At 36.5% G+C, this 15,875-nt stretch overlaps 2 protein-coding genes across 5 annotated transcripts; one reads left to right on the forward strand and one right to left on the reverse strand.

Moving 5' to 3' along the window:
• The first annotated feature begins 1,537 nt into the window (after window positions 1-1,537).
• Window positions 1,538-10,755, forward strand: CTC1 (conserved telomere maintenance component 1). 3 transcript variants are annotated; one of them, XM_088518284.1, is made up of 16 exons: window positions 1,538-2,731; window positions 2,857-2,975; window positions 3,308-3,382; window positions 3,504-3,582; window positions 3,676-3,762; window positions 3,854-3,931; window positions 4,051-4,248; window positions 5,372-5,476; window positions 5,618-5,896; window positions 6,041-6,520; window positions 6,647-7,213; window positions 7,302-7,393; window positions 8,126-8,333; window positions 8,483-8,600; window positions 9,566-9,894; window positions 10,355-10,755. In XM_088518284.1, the coding sequence occupies exons 1-16, from the start codon at window positions 1,616-1,618 to the stop codon at window positions 10,526-10,528; spliced, it is 4,104 nt and encodes a 1,367-aa protein (XP_088374410.1). In that variant the 5' UTR covers window positions 1,538-1,615; the 3' UTR covers window positions 10,529-10,755. The 3 variants fall into 3 exon arrangements, with proteins under 3 accessions (XP_088374410.1, XP_059453021.2, XP_059453022.2); XM_059597038.2 differs by having other exon boundaries at window positions 3,700-3,762; window positions 6,023-6,520; XM_059597039.2 differs by having other exon boundaries at window positions 3,700-3,762.
• A 935-nt stretch (window positions 10,756-11,690) lies between these two features.
• Window positions 11,691-14,237, reverse strand: LOC132185825 (Thioredoxin superfamily protein). 2 transcript variants are annotated; one of them, XM_059599617.2, is made up of 3 exons: window positions 14,106-14,237; window positions 12,471-13,023; window positions 11,691-12,033 (listed from the first exon to the last, which is right to left on the reverse strand). In XM_059599617.2, exons 2-3 carry the CDS (start codon window positions 12,981-12,983, stop codon window positions 11,875-11,877), a joined length of 672 nt encoding a protein of 223 aa, XP_059455600.1. In that variant the 5' UTR covers window positions 12,984-13,023; window positions 14,106-14,237; the 3' UTR covers window positions 11,691-11,874. The 2 variants fall into 2 exon arrangements, with proteins under 2 accessions (XP_059455600.1, XP_059455602.1); XM_059599619.2 differs by lacking the exon at window positions 14,106-14,237 and adding an exon at window positions 14,041-14,085.
• Window positions 14,238-15,875: the final 1,638 nt, after the last annotated feature.

The following is a 15,875-nucleotide window of genomic DNA, read 5'->3' on the forward strand; positions in this document are numbered from 1 at the left end:
ATAAAAAATTAATTTTGGGAGTTCAACCCACAATTAAAAATCATAGGAGTTTGACCTAGACATGCAAAAAAAAAAAAAAAAAAAAAAAAAAAAATTGTTAATGTATTTGGAGAGTGTTTTTTATTTTTAGTTTGAAAAAATGTTTTAATATGAGAGTAATATGAACACTGTTCTTTGTGTTCTTAGTTGTTTGTTAATATATTTATCTTGATAAAAAAGAAAAAAAAAAACAAAAATATAAACAAACTGCAGTCGTTCATGTGTTGAAGTAGTACAAAGGATGAGCACATAAACAAAAATGCATTAATTTTTCTTGAATTTCAAAAGAAACAATCCCTTTCATCAAATTTTGTGTAAAATAGAAACGGACAGAGATTCGTTTACTTGCATTCCGAAAGCAACGATCCTTCATCTTCTTCTCTATTCCATCATCTTATACGTTTTCACTTTGACACATAAAAACAAATGAAAGAATCAATGAAACCCAAATGCACACACACACTATGAAAAAAGCAAACACCTTTATATCCTTTTCTTTTTCTCTACTATACCCTTTGTACTTCTTTTTTCTCCCACACGGTAAAGTAAACAATCCTTCATGATTCTCCATGCCCTACTTAAATTCCTTCTGCATGTCTTCCTTTTAATCTTTTATCCTGAGTCTCCATTACCCTTTTGTGCTTACCACATTTAAACGGGTTTCGATCTGCGAATAAGGCGCTCAGAGGCATTCTCGTTTGAATGAAAATACCATCGTTCGAATGAAAACCTACAGATTTCGATTTCACATCTTCCATGTAAAAGCATTCCCCAAAACACATCGCAATAACACCAAATCCCTTTTCCCATGCTACAATACCAGAAAAAAAACCCATTTTTGCATCATCACACACCCATAACAACCACCAAAATCCAGACTTCTATCTCAAATCTTACCTTTTAAACATTTTTCGTTCAAATTAATAGAAAGAGTAATGTTATATACCACACACCACACAAAAATTAAAAAATATCCCATAAAGCTGACATTATAAGATTTAATGATCAGCCATTCTTTAAAAAAAAAAAAAAAAATTCAATGACTATTAAGAGCCTGTTTGAGATTGTGTTCGAGAAATAGAGCTTTTAAGTCAAAAATCGTTTTTGGGCAAAAGCTTCATTTTTAAGTTTTTGCTAAAGTGTTTTTGTGCAATTTTTAAGCTTTTTGGATCCTTAAAAGAGCTTTTAATTTTTTTACCAAGCAAATACCTTTTTCTTCAAACAGACTTTTTGAGTGTTAAAAGTATTTTTTAGTCCCTCAAACGCAATTCTAAACAAGCCCTAAATCTTGCCATCCAATAAGTTAGTGCCATGTACTTACAAAAAAAAAAAAAAAAAATTAAGTTAGTGCTATGCTACTCCATTGGTCCAAATAGACGTAACCAGTTCTGTGTGTGGTCAAACAATGACCCCAAGTTGAGCCCAAATAAAAGCCCAACAAGTGGCATACAAAAGCCCATACGATTCAAAAGCATTTAGAAACCCAACCCCCTTTCTTCCCGCCTTGCTAGCTTCTCTGATCTTTCACTTTCCCTCCGCTTCTTGCCATCCCAAGAGCGAGCGAGCAGTCACAGAAATGGAAGATCCAAAGGTCCTCACGATCTTAGAGCTGGTCCAGCGTGGAAGCCCCCTCACCGCTACTTCCTCTCTCCACTCACCCCCTCGCAGCCGTCCGATCTCTCCCAAACCCTCCGCATCAAACCAAAGACCCAAACCCCCCGGTCCCACCCCCTCAAACCCTAACCCTAACCCCACTGTTCTCACTCCCCTCAACCACCCCGCCATCCTCATCGGAACCCTAAACCTTCCGACCGCAGACTCCACCTCCGCTCCAAACCTTAATCCTCGATGCCCTTACAGAACTTGCTTCCAATTCTCCGACACTTCGGCTACGATCTGCTGCGACATTCTCGACCTTGACGTGCGGATAATCGGGAAGAAAATCCGCGTTCTCGCTTGGAATTTCGTTCCCTTGAAGAAGCATGGCGGCGGGTTCTTGGAGATCATCAAATGGAGGTTTTCGGAATCGATCGGCAGACTTGGTCGGTGTTCGGTCGATTCGTTTCCATTGGTTTCAAGTTCTGAATCTAGCTTTGAGGATAGTTCCAAGGCTCGGTATCGAATCCACGGCGCACTAGAGTCTGTAAGCCCCGTGATCGTAGTTCCATGCAATAAGGGTCTAAATTCAAGCTATTCGGCGAATCTTCGAGGATTTTTAGTCCAATTTATAGTGTGTGAGTGCGAAATGTGTAGTTCAAAAACTTCGTTAATGGTTTTGAATGATTCAATTGTAGAACATGGTCAGGGTAGTGGTTGTCATTGTTACAATAAGCCTGAGTTCGTATATTTTTGTGGTTCCACTTCGTCTTGGCATCCTGTGATTACGAAACTTATTGGGAATGTTATTACGGTCTCGGGGTTGAAGAAAAAGTTGGTGTATATTGGAAAGGAAGAGTCTCGTTTGATGTATGTAACTACGGATAAATCTGCTTTGCATTTTCCAAGGCTGTCAAAGAAATGGGTACCGCATGAAAAAAGTATTGTTAAGGGGAAGGGTGAATGTGGTTCATATAAGGGCGTAGTCAGAGGCGTGTACATGCAAGGGATGGTTGTCGAGCTGGATGATGAAGTGTGGCTTTTGTTAACTGATCATCAAGTAACTGCACCGCATAGTCTTAGGGTCGGTGCTCTTGTAAGTGAGAGTCAATTCACTGTTTTCCTGGCCTCAAATTCCTTTTTGGGTGTGCAATATGTCAATTGTTGACATGTCTTAGTATGTGACACATTTTTTTTGTGTTACTGTTCGCTTGTTTGTAGATATCCGTGAGAAATGTCCATTTCGTGAATCCAAAATTTTCTTGGAAGAAAATGGTTATACTTGGGGCTTGCTTCAAGACTAGCATTATCGTGGAGTCATTCTCCCCGTTGGAAACTGGGTACGGGATACTGAGTTAATATTATTATCCTCACGCCATTTCGTGTGATTAGTCATCTAAAGGCATATGTGGACAACCCTTGGAAACTGAGCCCCGTCTTTGTTTCGTATATAAATATTGGTTTTCGTTTTTCTTCTGTGATTTTTTTGGGCATTTAACCATATCAGAAGTTTGCCTCAAAATGATCCCAAACCATCAGATATTATCATGAACCCAGTTATCTTTATTGCCTCATTTTGGATGATGGGATTGTCCCTTTAAAAATTTTAGTTTCCTTGGGATGTGCATACATGCCCCACATGTATAAAAAATAATCCAATTGTATGCTGCAGGTGTCATGTAGTTTCACAATCACAGAGTATGCTGGGGAAGTTTGTCGAGTCTCTAGTATATTCTGCCAGACTATGGTATGAAATTGTCTTAAAGTTTCTATACCTTGGTTAGTTATCAAATTAAGTTATTTCTATTGGATTTCTGGATATGTGATATTCCCAATTGATTTACTGTAGCTGGATGGTTGCCTTTCAGGGTGTTACTTGTTGTTTCATGTTTTAGGAAAAAGTTTGCAGGTATCACATCTGAGAAGGAGATTTTGGGATCGAAACATGTAAATTACTAGCTTTTGGTTCACAGTTTGTTTCTTTTACTTGGAAGCCTTCTGTTGTTTTCCATAGTCATTGTCATATGGTTTTCCAATAAGCTAGGTTTGGTGTTTGCTTACCAGAAGGAAGGACTGGTTCAGGTGTATGCTACTTTTCATTTACCGATGTTGGTGTTTCGATCTCGGGTAAATTGGTAATTATCAGTTGGATAATTGAATACAACTCTGTTATTGTTTTATTTTGTTCTTATCTTCCATAATTCGTTTCTTTTGGCAGCATGGAGTATTCATGGAACTATGTAAGCACGACCAGTGTGGCTGTGGTAGTGAACTGAATTCTGATAGCCTGAAATTGGTAAATCAGTGCCATGAGTTCTGTGTAGAATACTTTTGGATTAGCTTGCTTCATCTTTCTGGAGAGTGTATCTTATCTAAGCTTGTATAGAAGTTAAAAGATTCTCACTGATCGTTCAGGTTATGCCCATATCAAGTTTTATCCGTTATTGTGAGGCCACATGGACGAGAATGCTAAGATTGGAAAAGGACTGTAAAAAAATGTTTGAGAAGAACCAATTTAGCCTTTTGCCCTGTGAAGGGAGATTCTATGGTCGGTCGGTAAGGAAAATACTTACCAGTCAAGACATTGGAATTATTTTGCTTGGAAGTCTAAAGGTTTGTAATTTCTGTTTATCTTAAATTATGTTAGCATCTTTTGTAAGACAGCGTTATTTATGAGTTCCATCAATGTTGAATGTAGTTACTGTACACAAGCAAGTGTACAGGACGGATTTGTGTAAGCATATTAACCTACATAATTAAATCTATAACATGTAACCTAGTTATTTATGCTTACATATTAACTATAGTCTATAATTATATACTAGTTACTTATGTACTTAACTAATTAATCTATGTAAAATGTAAATATAACATATGATATGATTACTAGTGATTATCTATTAACTAGTTAGAACTTACATATTATATACTTCAGTAACTATTGTATAATATATTAATATGTGTATACTAGTTAGTAGTTAGTACCTAGTAGTTACATCTACTAGTAAGTAGTGACAATATATAATATGTTAATATATACTATTTTATAATACACATATACTGCCTTATTTTTTTTGTTTGTTCCAATACAACGGTTGGTCTTGATTCAAAAGCAATGGCCATTTTGGGAGTCCCACACTGAGAGAAAAACAAAAAGAACCCCACACTAGACATTTATAAAAGGAGCATTTCGTTTAGTCCCACACCAAATAGGACAAAAAGAGAAGCCCCATACTATAAAGAGGGGCCTCCTTCCTCTTGAAGCTCATGCTTAGCACTCCTCATCATGGTCTATGGTGACTAATGAGTAAAAATAAAAAAAAATTATCTGCTTATTGTTAACCAATTAAAATTTTTATATTGGTTGAGAATCAGAATTGATATTAAAAAATTAATTGAGCTTGAGCTTGAGCTCGGCTCAAGCTTGTGCTCGATTCGTTTAGGATTTTTATACAAATTCAAACTTATCAAGGAAAATTTGAGCAAAGTTCAAAAAAAGGTCCCAATCTCAGCTCAAGTTGAGCGGAGCTTGTGCACCTATATGAGTTTCTCAAGCCGAGTCCGAAAATGCAAAACTCAGCTTGTCTTGGCTCGAATACAACCATTGCTACACATTTTACATGGTTCTCATTGAGCATCGAGTTGTCTAAACTTCTGATTGTATACTCAAATTTTAAGATGAATTGGGTTATGGGCTACTGAAGAGCTAACCATCATGTCAAAACCTTTTATTCAGATTTCTCCCACTTCTGGAAGATTACAGTTGGTTGATGCGACTGGTAGCATTGATGTTCTTATACCAGACCTTCCATCAACATGGAATGCCAACAGCATATTTGAGGTCATATACGGTGATGGTGTTCCAACCTATTATCCATTCTCTTGACATGCGCTTGTTAGATTGGAATAACAGGTTCTCTGCATGTCAGTTATATTTTTCCAGTCTCTATAGTCACTTCAGTATTTTTTTTTCATTTTTCAGGTCATTAACTATAGTGTTGTTGTTGAAGGCGTACCAAATATGATTGATCATTTGGGATTGTCTGACAGCGAGTCAGTCTCATGCAGAAGTATCTTTCAGTGCATCTCACTAGCAAGAGAGACAAACTTAGCAGTCTTCGTTTATTTTCATTTTAGGAATGTGGCATGCAGAAATATTCCTCTTAATCAATGTATCGACTGGAAGAATGATATCAAGAAACTTGAAGATGGGACATTTCATCTGCTTTACATAACACACAAGTTTCCTGTGCCGCAGAAGGTATTTTCCAACTGTATTCTTTACATCATTGCTGTGTCAGAAGCTGCACAAGTAATTTTCATTTGTGTTGTCACATGGGAAACAAGTATAGTTGTTTCCATTACTTTCATCATTATCAAGTATCAGTATTCTGTAATTTCACAGTTTCAGGGTGATCTGGCTGTATCAAACACGTCGAGTCTATTTGTTGAGGTCTTAATCTTGCCTTGGAATTTATTTCTTGCTCCGGATGGGCTGATGAATCCAACAACGGTTTCAAGGGAACAGCTGGAGAAACCCATGGAACATTCTGCTGGTGAAAATTACCAGGAGTGTGTCTCTCTCAGGAGATGTAATTTCAACCATTCTCCAATCAGGGAATTGAGGTCAGGCATAATGTATGATTTTCACAAATCTGGCTGTGAAAATCCTTATACTCAATCCAGAAAAAAACCGAGACTTTGCAACTTGAGTTCTTACGAAATTTCTTGTTTAGTAACTGTTAGAGGTGTTGATGGTAATGACCTAGTTACTTCAGGTATCTTGTACTGCACAAGAGCCAATCTAGGTTCTAGTGGTGGATGCAGATCGGGTGCATACAAGGTACTGATGGAGTTCAAGTCTGAAAGTTTTTTCAATTATCAGGTATGTTTTGATGTCCCCTTTTCTTCCCAACAGTACTTTCCTAGTGCATTGGTGAGAAATAATGGCGTAATTGTGCTTTCTCTTTCAAGTTGAGGTAACTTGTGTTTATTTGTATTTAAATTCCAGTTGTTGCAGATTGGTGGTTATTACATTACAAAGCATCATGGAGATGATCATTTCTGTAATTTTGAGGACTCTGTTTATGCCAGTGGTGTCAAAGTCCTTATCACTTCTGGAACGCATTTCTGGAGTCTTTCATACGCTTCTAATGAGGATCTCCGCAATAGTAATTCATCACACCACCCTATATTAGACGATTCTTCTTTCAGAAATAATGAGGTTCTCTCTGAAGATCAAATTGAACTCCTTCAAGTGTCCACCGAAAATTCTGCTAGAACCTGTTTAGATGTTCATCTTTGTCTCCCAGCCCCTGTAATAGGTCTCTTAGAGGTAAATCTTGAGGGATTGGGAGAAGGCCTGGTCAAGCCAGTTATGATACCCAAAGATATTTCTAATGCTTCTCTGCCAATGGGATCTCCTGATTGTAATCGCCTGTTTCCTGAGGGAAATTTATCTTCTCTACGGGGGCAAGTGGTTGCAGTTCATGGCATTGATGATAGTTCCATTGATGCACATTTGAGCCACAAAAGCCTTGGTGATGTTTGTATTCTTGTTTTGGTGGATGATCGCTCTGTAAATTCCTGTTTCACTCTATTTTTTTTCCTTGGACATAATTTGAACATATAATATGTTATCTAATTGCATTTATTAAATTAACTAGGTGACGATTTTTGGTTCCCTGAATAAACATGCTTTTCCTACTGGTTTTGGACCTGGTACCTATGCAACATTTCACCGAATTCTTGAATTGGGGTATGCAGTTCTTTGGTGATTTAATACTATAGATTCTACTATCTTTTTTTCGGTGCCTGTTATTTCTCTTTTTAAATGTCTTTGTTATTTGTTTATGATTCTATGAATCAGTAGGCCATGTATGTTATGTCCACAGGTAAGAATTTACAAAGGTATCTGTTTGCTAGTTGCCTTTTAGTCTCTGCTTAAGATGTCCAATGATCCGGCATCAATCGTATATTGCAAATGGAATTGAGGCCAATGGGATTAAAGAAACAATCAAGTATGGGAAAGTCGCACTGAATCAGAACACAAAAATGACACAAGTCAGTGGGGTTTGAAAAGGGTTGTGTTAATAGTTATTAAATCAAATGAAGCTTGAGATAGATTTTGGCTTCAATACATGGAATACAATGTTGAATGTATATTGGGACGATAATTTAGTCATTCCAAATTTGAATTTAGGGACCACTCTTTGCTGCAACAGCAACCATTGCCCACATTTATGCATCCAAGGTTACCCCATATGCTCACTTTTGAGTCGTAGCTCTAAGATCTTTCTATCTTTCTTTCTTAATTGTGGTGTATGTGTTTGAGAGAGATGAGCTTTTGTCTCTAGTGATAACTTATTTGAATTGCAAAATTTTTGAAGCTGTGGTGGCTAGATCTAGCCTTTGAAATTCTCTGTACTCCAGTACTTCCAAATATGCAATGGTGTATATACTAATTTAACTTTATTCCTCGTCTTTCCAGGAGAAAGAATATCTTTATGTTGACACCTGTAACATTTATTGCAATCAACTCCATCCATGTTGTCGGTGAACCCTACAGAGACACCTATTTCAAGTTTTGGCCTGCATCAGATGCTTACAATAATGCTTCTCCAGATTCTGTTTCTTCTGGTCTGTTTTCTGATTTGTTTCAGCGCTTGGATTGCAAGCCAATGCGGTTTCACTGCAGGGTAAGTTGCTTTATATCTATGTACTCATGATTTTTATGCAGGTTATAGTTTGTCTCGTTTTCAAACTCCTTCCATTTGCTTTTTGTTTCCACATGAATGAAGCCTACTCATTTTGTATCCATATTGGACACACCTGTTGGTTGTTACAGGTTGTTGCTGTCCGTATACTGGTTTTGGAGAAGAAGAAGGTGATATATGATGATTTGCAATCAAAGGTTCTTGCCAGGCCACCTCTCATTGACATTCCTCTTGCTTGTTTTGTGTTGGGTAAGTTACGTGTCTATTTTCAGAGATTTTTAAGATGATGGAAATGTGGAGGGTTTAGGTGTAGTCTGTGATATGAAAGCAGTGGCTACTTGACACAACTTTCTCAGAGGCAGGACACGAGCCTGCATTGGGTTCTTTGCAGCTTCTAGTTTTGGTGATTTCTCCAATTAGGCTTCTCTTCTTCTGTGTTATTTCTCAAATTATTGTTCTTCTCATTCAATGTTTACATTTTGTTGGGGTTTTCAGATCGTGGGGAAATTTGGGTATGTGCTAATAGTGTCTTGTTTACATTTCAGTTGATCTAAGTGTATCAAATTGAAGTTTTTTTTCCTTCCCTGTCTTCCCTTTTTAGACTAGTAAAGTACTATTTGAAGGAATTTTTGTCTATTGTCACAAAACAGCTCTAATCAAATCTATTTTAGGGTTATTTCTTCTATTTTAAGAAAAAGGGATATCTCTTGATGAGCAATACATCTTCATGTATGAAGTCTCACACTGTACCCCATACACTTGAAACTGTCTCTTATTGAATGTAGTTATTCCTAAGTTCATCTCAGAGCTTCTGCTATGTTTTGTAGCAGCAGTTATCTATTTGGTATTTCAAAATGCATGATTGCGTCACGCATTTTGTAGCAGCAGTAATCCATGATTTTATGGACATGCATGGTCAAATTTACTGCATCACGCACTACCTATCAAAAAACATAATGTATTTATTCGAGTACAGAAGTGGAGCCACATGATGTTTGTGCTAGTTACACTGATCTCAGGGCAACTTTCAGAAGCAATCTTTTGTTTCCCATGATTAATAAATGAACAAAAATATCGAATCCTAACAAGTCAGAATCTCCACTTTCTGTGACTTTACAGCTTTGCAAGTAACTCGTCAGCATTTACCAGCATACTCTGGTGTGATTTTGAATCGTTTTTGGTGTACCTATATTTTCTTTCGTTTCCCCTTGCAGATGATGGGTCATCCTCATGTTGTTGCTGGGCTGATGCTGAAAGAGCAGCAACCTTGCTGAGGCTACATGAAAAACTCCCGCGGAGAGAAAGAAGTGGCTGGACACTAAAGTGGGCTGGGATAGATGACAATGCCTGCAGCACCAGTACTTATTATCTGGAGAGAATTTTCAAAGACCATGATAGAATTACAGTGAAGAACTATGGATCGATGTTTGATTCTTCTTATCAAGAGCTTGCTGTTTCTTACACTCCAGATAATGCACTCAGCATCTCGGATGAGAGCCTCCTTAAGTTCATTACTTTAAATGCTTCCTTCGGCCCATTTTGGGTGAGTTTTACATCTGATTTGAAACAGCTTACAGAATAGACTGCTGTTACCTCCTCACAGATGGAATGATAATGTGATTTATGGGCTTGTTCAGTTTTAATTGCTTGGAAATTTAAGTTTGAACCTGCTAGCCTGCTAGTCAGTCATCCATTGCAGAATGTTGCATAAAAGGATAAAAAGTGACGTGAATGTACCTATTAAAAAATTGACTCCAACTCTTTCAAGGAGTTGTGGGGGGAATGATATGCTTCTAAAATTGTTTCTTGAAAAAACGAAGCATGTTGATTTCACATACTGGTGGTGCGTGTGAATGCACTTTATGCAATTTTTAATTTTGGTGCGTGATGAGTAGTGTAGATTATTTACTTCGCTTGGAAACTTATGATTAATCTTCTTGTTGTTGAACTTATTATCTTGACTTTTCTGTTATCTTCTAATCCGAGTTGTTTCATCTTGGCAGACGGTTGTTGCTAGTATGATGGATTCAAGTACTTGTTGGCAATTGGAGAAAGAACACCTTACAGAAATGGAGATGCCTGTGCATGCCATCCCAAACATATGGGCTTCGGAAGTTTGTTACACGAACCCGCTTACTGATGGCAGGGATATGATCCAAGAATTGCTTAATAGGTAATTGTTTCCATTACTAAATGCTGGATGCGGAATGTGGAATTTTTTTTTTTCTTTTCTACATGATGCCCTCCCCAGTGCTCGCGGTAGTGCTGGCCCAACTTTATTATAAGATATTATGACCGAATTTTGTATATTTACTTAAAACTTTTGTACGAAATGAAGTGATTAGAGTAATGGCCCATTATATGTTTGCTGGTCAATACAATGTATAATATTCATTTTGTTGTTCTTTCCTTCGTCTACTTCATGTTAAGGCTTGTTTTTTTTATTTAGTTAATTTTTTTTTGGCGTGAGAACATACTTTTTTCTTTTTTTTTTTTTTTTTTTTTTTTTATAATTCAAATCAGGAGAGGGGGAGGTGTGAGAACATACATTTAACGACACAAGAAATGTGCTGGTTTCTATAAGCCACATGCATTTAACGAAAGCATTTAGATCCCTAATAATTTGTCAATTGAATTGCCAGTAATTCAAATATCAAATGTGAGAATTCTTATGAGGCTCACTTGCCAAAATTAGTGAATGGACAAACCAAAATTTGCCCGGACATGTAAATTTTATATTAATTGCCTAAATTGTCAGTAACTTAGATAGTAAAATTACTAAAGATCTCTATAACAAGGCATACTGATACATGGTGCCTGACTTAATCATAGAACCATCCCAACATGTCGGGTCTAATTGTAACTACAAGATGTCGTCTCAAGCCAATTAGTTTTTTTTATTGGTAAATAATTAGTGAGACTTAACCCACGACCTTACCATCCGTCCCTGTCGTTCTTGCTACAAAGTACAAAGGGAGAAGTGCCATTTCTCGTTGGCCTCAAGCCATTTGATTTTACAAAAGTAAACTTGCATTATGTGCATCCAAATGGGAATTCCATCAAGAATTTGAGCTTAACACTAACAGATGTTTGTTAAGTCCCCAAGAAGTAGCTCAATCGGCTGGAACCACACTTAATAAAGTGAAGGTCACTAGTTCGAATCTCTCTCCCCCCTCTTGTGCGGACAAGTCAAAAAAAAAAAAAAAACACAGATGTTTGTTAATGTTTTTTCGATCTCCCATTTGTTTTCTATTTTTAAAAATTAAAATATTAACAAACTACTCAAAACACTCAATTATTTTCACCTTGTCACATCCAAAATACTTTTTCAGAAAAAGAAAAAGAAAAAAGGAACACCCTCTGCAAAACATTAGCAAACGGAGCCATGATTCTTCCAAAATTACATTCCTGCAATAATACTTTTTATGTGCAAAGCATGCGGACTTCGAAACATCCATTACACACCATCTAATGCGTTGAGTAAAAACATGATACTTCTTGTACGAGTTGGCACAATATAAATTTAGCTATTGTGTTCGTGGGGACGCTTCATTTTGAGAAGATGAGAGAGACCTGCTATTACATGTAGCCGACTGCTTGGAACGCCTGTCTTTGCTAGTGCCCGCCCCTTTTGGTCCAGCAGCACAAAGCAAGGTACATATGTAATACCATAATGAAGAAGCTGCAGTGAGACAATGATTAAAGAGACATCAACTAATCAGTTCATATAATAGGGAGGATGCAGGATGCCAAACATGTAAGCTATGATCCCGTTAAAATTGTCCCCAACATATAGAGATACAAGTGTCTCTTGTTCCAAATTTTGCCAACCTTTTCAATAACTATCTCATATTATCAGCAATGTCTTCGTCCGGAAATATTGAGAGATGTAGTGAAGAGCAAGCCACCCAAGACTACCGCTACCAGTAATAGCTCAACTCAATTAGTCAAGACATAATAAAAACCTAAAAGACAATCTGTTTATAATAATATCTCGAGAAACTCCACGGTTCCGTTCATTAATGCAAGACAACTATATACAACAAGCAAGCTAAAAGCTAGCATTGAGAGTATATCCATGTGCATGTGCAAATGTAAAATCAGAGGAATGTAGAGTACCTCAGGTAGCCATTTCTCATTTTCTGCATCGGCCATGACAATGCTGAGCCAATCTGAGTTTCTACCCTCTACCTCTGTAACAAAATTAACTAAAGAATTGCACAGCCTGCATTTTGGTGAGTAGAACTCAATCACCGTAGCCTCTTTCCCAGTTGCCAAAGCTGAGGCAAATGCTCTATGCTCCGCCTCTCCTTGCTCTTCAGGAGTAGAGATCTTCTTTTTTGACTTCAAACTCTGACTTTGGTTGGTCCCAGCATCCAATTGGAAGGGTTTAAAGGTACTGATCCAAGGATACGAGGATTTCGAAACAGAGTTGGCGATGTTGAAAGCAACAGATCCAAGACTTTGCAAGGATTTGAATATCCAAGGACCCTCAAAGCTGCAGGTGTTGGAATTTCTAGGATTTTCATGGATGTCCCATGGCCATTTCAGGCAAAACAAAGGTTGTTTGGGAAATTGACCCATTTTCTCAAATTTTCCTTTCCTGGATTGTGGGACCTCAAGATCCTTCATCTGTTATCCCATGTAGACAAAAGCCGAAATGAAAAATGCCCTGCATGGAACAAGAAAAATAAGTAAAAGAAATGCACAGCACTGCAAAAATAATATTAATAATAATAACATCTTTTTGAAGCAAATCGTTCTTTTTTCAAGAAAAAAAATCATAAGTAATACAAGCACCTAAATGAGTTCGAATCTAAGAAGAGAATAGAAGAAATGAAGTCCGTCCTTAGCCTAGTCTATATCTAGGACGCAACTCCGTACCGACACCTCACTAAATCATCCTCCACCTTGATCTTACAATGGGAGGAGGTGACATTTGAGCTAAAGACTCAGTGGAGCAGATCAAATTTCTTTTAAGAGCATAATGGCCAAAAAATGTGACTAAAAAGCTGGTTAAGATATCATTGATTACAAGAACATGCTTAAAATTTGATCTACTTCTGGAGGATACTTTGCTTGCATAATAGGGGATTTCAAAAGCTTTTTGGAACCTGGAGCCTCATTTGTCAAGCTCATCGATAATACGTATAAACCTTATAGCTTGACAAATGAGCTTCTTTTGCTTTGATGTAAGTGGATGTCAAAACTAAATAAAACCCCATAAATTTGAACCGACCGAGCTTGGTGGCGAAATTTCCACAAACACCTGAACCCCACTAATATGCCCCAATAAGGAAGAAGAACTTAACCCACAACTACAAGAACGCGCCTAGCAAACTAAAATTACAAACTTGAAAGTGTAATCAAACAACAAACATTGTATCTCTGCTCTGTTAATCATTCATAAGAAGCAGAAAAGGGGACCCAAATCAAACCAGTTCAGTAAGGAACAATACCAAAGCATGAAGGGGAAAATCAATTTAGAGCGATTCAATTTAGAGCGATTCAATTTAGAGCTCAACACAACCCCAATTTGTCAATCTTCAAAAATCAAGTTTTCAAGTGCCTTGACTGCTTTGCAACTGAAATAACTTAATGGGTTTAATGTTTATTAACCCAGAAACTCAAACAAACACCAAAACTGAATCAAGAATTTTGAAAGCCACTTGCAGAATACAATACAAACCAAATGAAAAAAATCAGTGAAGAATACGATGAATCTTCAGAGAACGTATGTTAATGTACACGTACCTTCTACGTACAATTCCAGCCCCTTGGCCTTTGAACGAAGAGAACTGTACGGCCTAACGAAACAGAGAGGTTTTAGGCTGAATGGCACTGGTGTTATTCTACTGAAGTTGGGGGTCCTCTTCTACTTCAATATTTTCCTCCAATCCAATCCACTCTTTTTACACCATATTTACACCGTGATTCTCTAAGATATATATATATATATATATATATATTAGGTAATGCTAAGTAATATCTTTTTATTTTTATAAAGCTGATTAGGCTTTTAAAATTATTATTGAATTAAAATTCAAGTATGATTCATAGAGGTTTAATGATGATTTTAAAATTAAGAAAGATTTGGTAAAAAAATAAGCTCCACATAATTTTTAGCTTCCCAATGCCGCCCGTGAAGAAAAAAAAATTTCCACCAAATTATTAGTGTCGACTTTTATTTCTATTTATGGGTTTAAAATTAGTGGCGCTAATAATTTGAACCCAATAAAGCGTATTTTTGTAATGAAAGCCCATGCCCATTACTCAAAAAGGAAACCGGGTCACCCAATTTGAAGTGCTGTTGTTCATCGCTCAAAACATGAAAGTAAAACACTAAAACATGTACACCCAGACCAGACCACTGAAATTGATTCCCAGTGTAAGTTAATTGAATCGCCAAACATTGTGCACATTTAAAACATGCATGACATGATGGAATATTAAATTCAGAAGTGTCTATGTAAAGTGGGACACATCTTGAGTAAAGCTCTATAATAAGAGGTCATTGTCGTTGGATTTTATATTGTTTTCTCTGCCTTTAATTTGTATACTGAAATTAAATAACAAAACACAAAATAAAAAGATCTATTTTGTTTGGAAAAATTATAGAAAAATGTTTTGGCTTTCAAAAGACAGAGTTTTTCTCCAAACTGAGTTGGATGAATTTTCTTCAATCTAATCTATAAAAGTGACATGTGTCTTTTGAACATGTGAAAAACACATTTTTTTAATAGGAAGAAACAAAGTTGAAATAAATTTTATTAAAAACTCATGTGTATCTCAAATGTTATTAAAAAAATGAACACATATCACTTTTATAGAGTAAGTTGAAGGCATTTAGATCACCTCCAGTCCGTTTGGACTGGAGGGGATCCAGTACTAATTAATTAAGGGGCATAATTGTCCATTTTTTTTAGGACAACTAAGCTCCTACAATAACAAGGATTGGATCCCCTCCGGTCCAAACGAACTTGGAGAGGATCCTAGTTCAGGGTGAAGAAAATCTTTTCAACCCAGTTTGGAGAAAAACTGTCTACTTTCAAAAGCTGAAAAATCTTTTCAAAATTAAACCCATTTTTAGATGTAGTCCCCTCCTTTAACACATTTTTTAAAACAAACCACTAACTCTTAAAGATACTTTTCACAAGCCATTCTTCAAAATATAAAATAAAATACAAAATACTTTGTAAAAGATAATTGGAGAGATTTTTATTAATAAAAATGTATCTCAACACTTTTAAAAACGGGATAAAAATATATATAATATCTAAAGTTACTCTGATGTTCTTGCAATATGCATATTGAACAATTAATGTAGATTAAAAAGGTCAGGGGTGAGTTCTTAACAATGGAGTTTTTTTGTTAGGGTGTAAAAGAAGAAATCTAATCACTTTTCTTGTAAGTAACGCTATGTATTCTTTATCATCCTAACAAAAACATTTAGTTCCGTCATTATTTCCTTATTTTATATTTTACATAAATTTCTACACTTGGATAAGCATTACTCATTTGTTT

This window comes from Corylus avellana, chromosome 7 (assembly GCF_965113065.1).
Source record: "Corylus avellana chromosome 7, dhCorAvel1.hap1.2, whole genome shotgun sequence".
In the NCBI taxonomy this organism is placed as follows: Eukaryota; Viridiplantae; Streptophyta; class Magnoliopsida; order Fagales; family Betulaceae; genus Corylus; species Corylus avellana.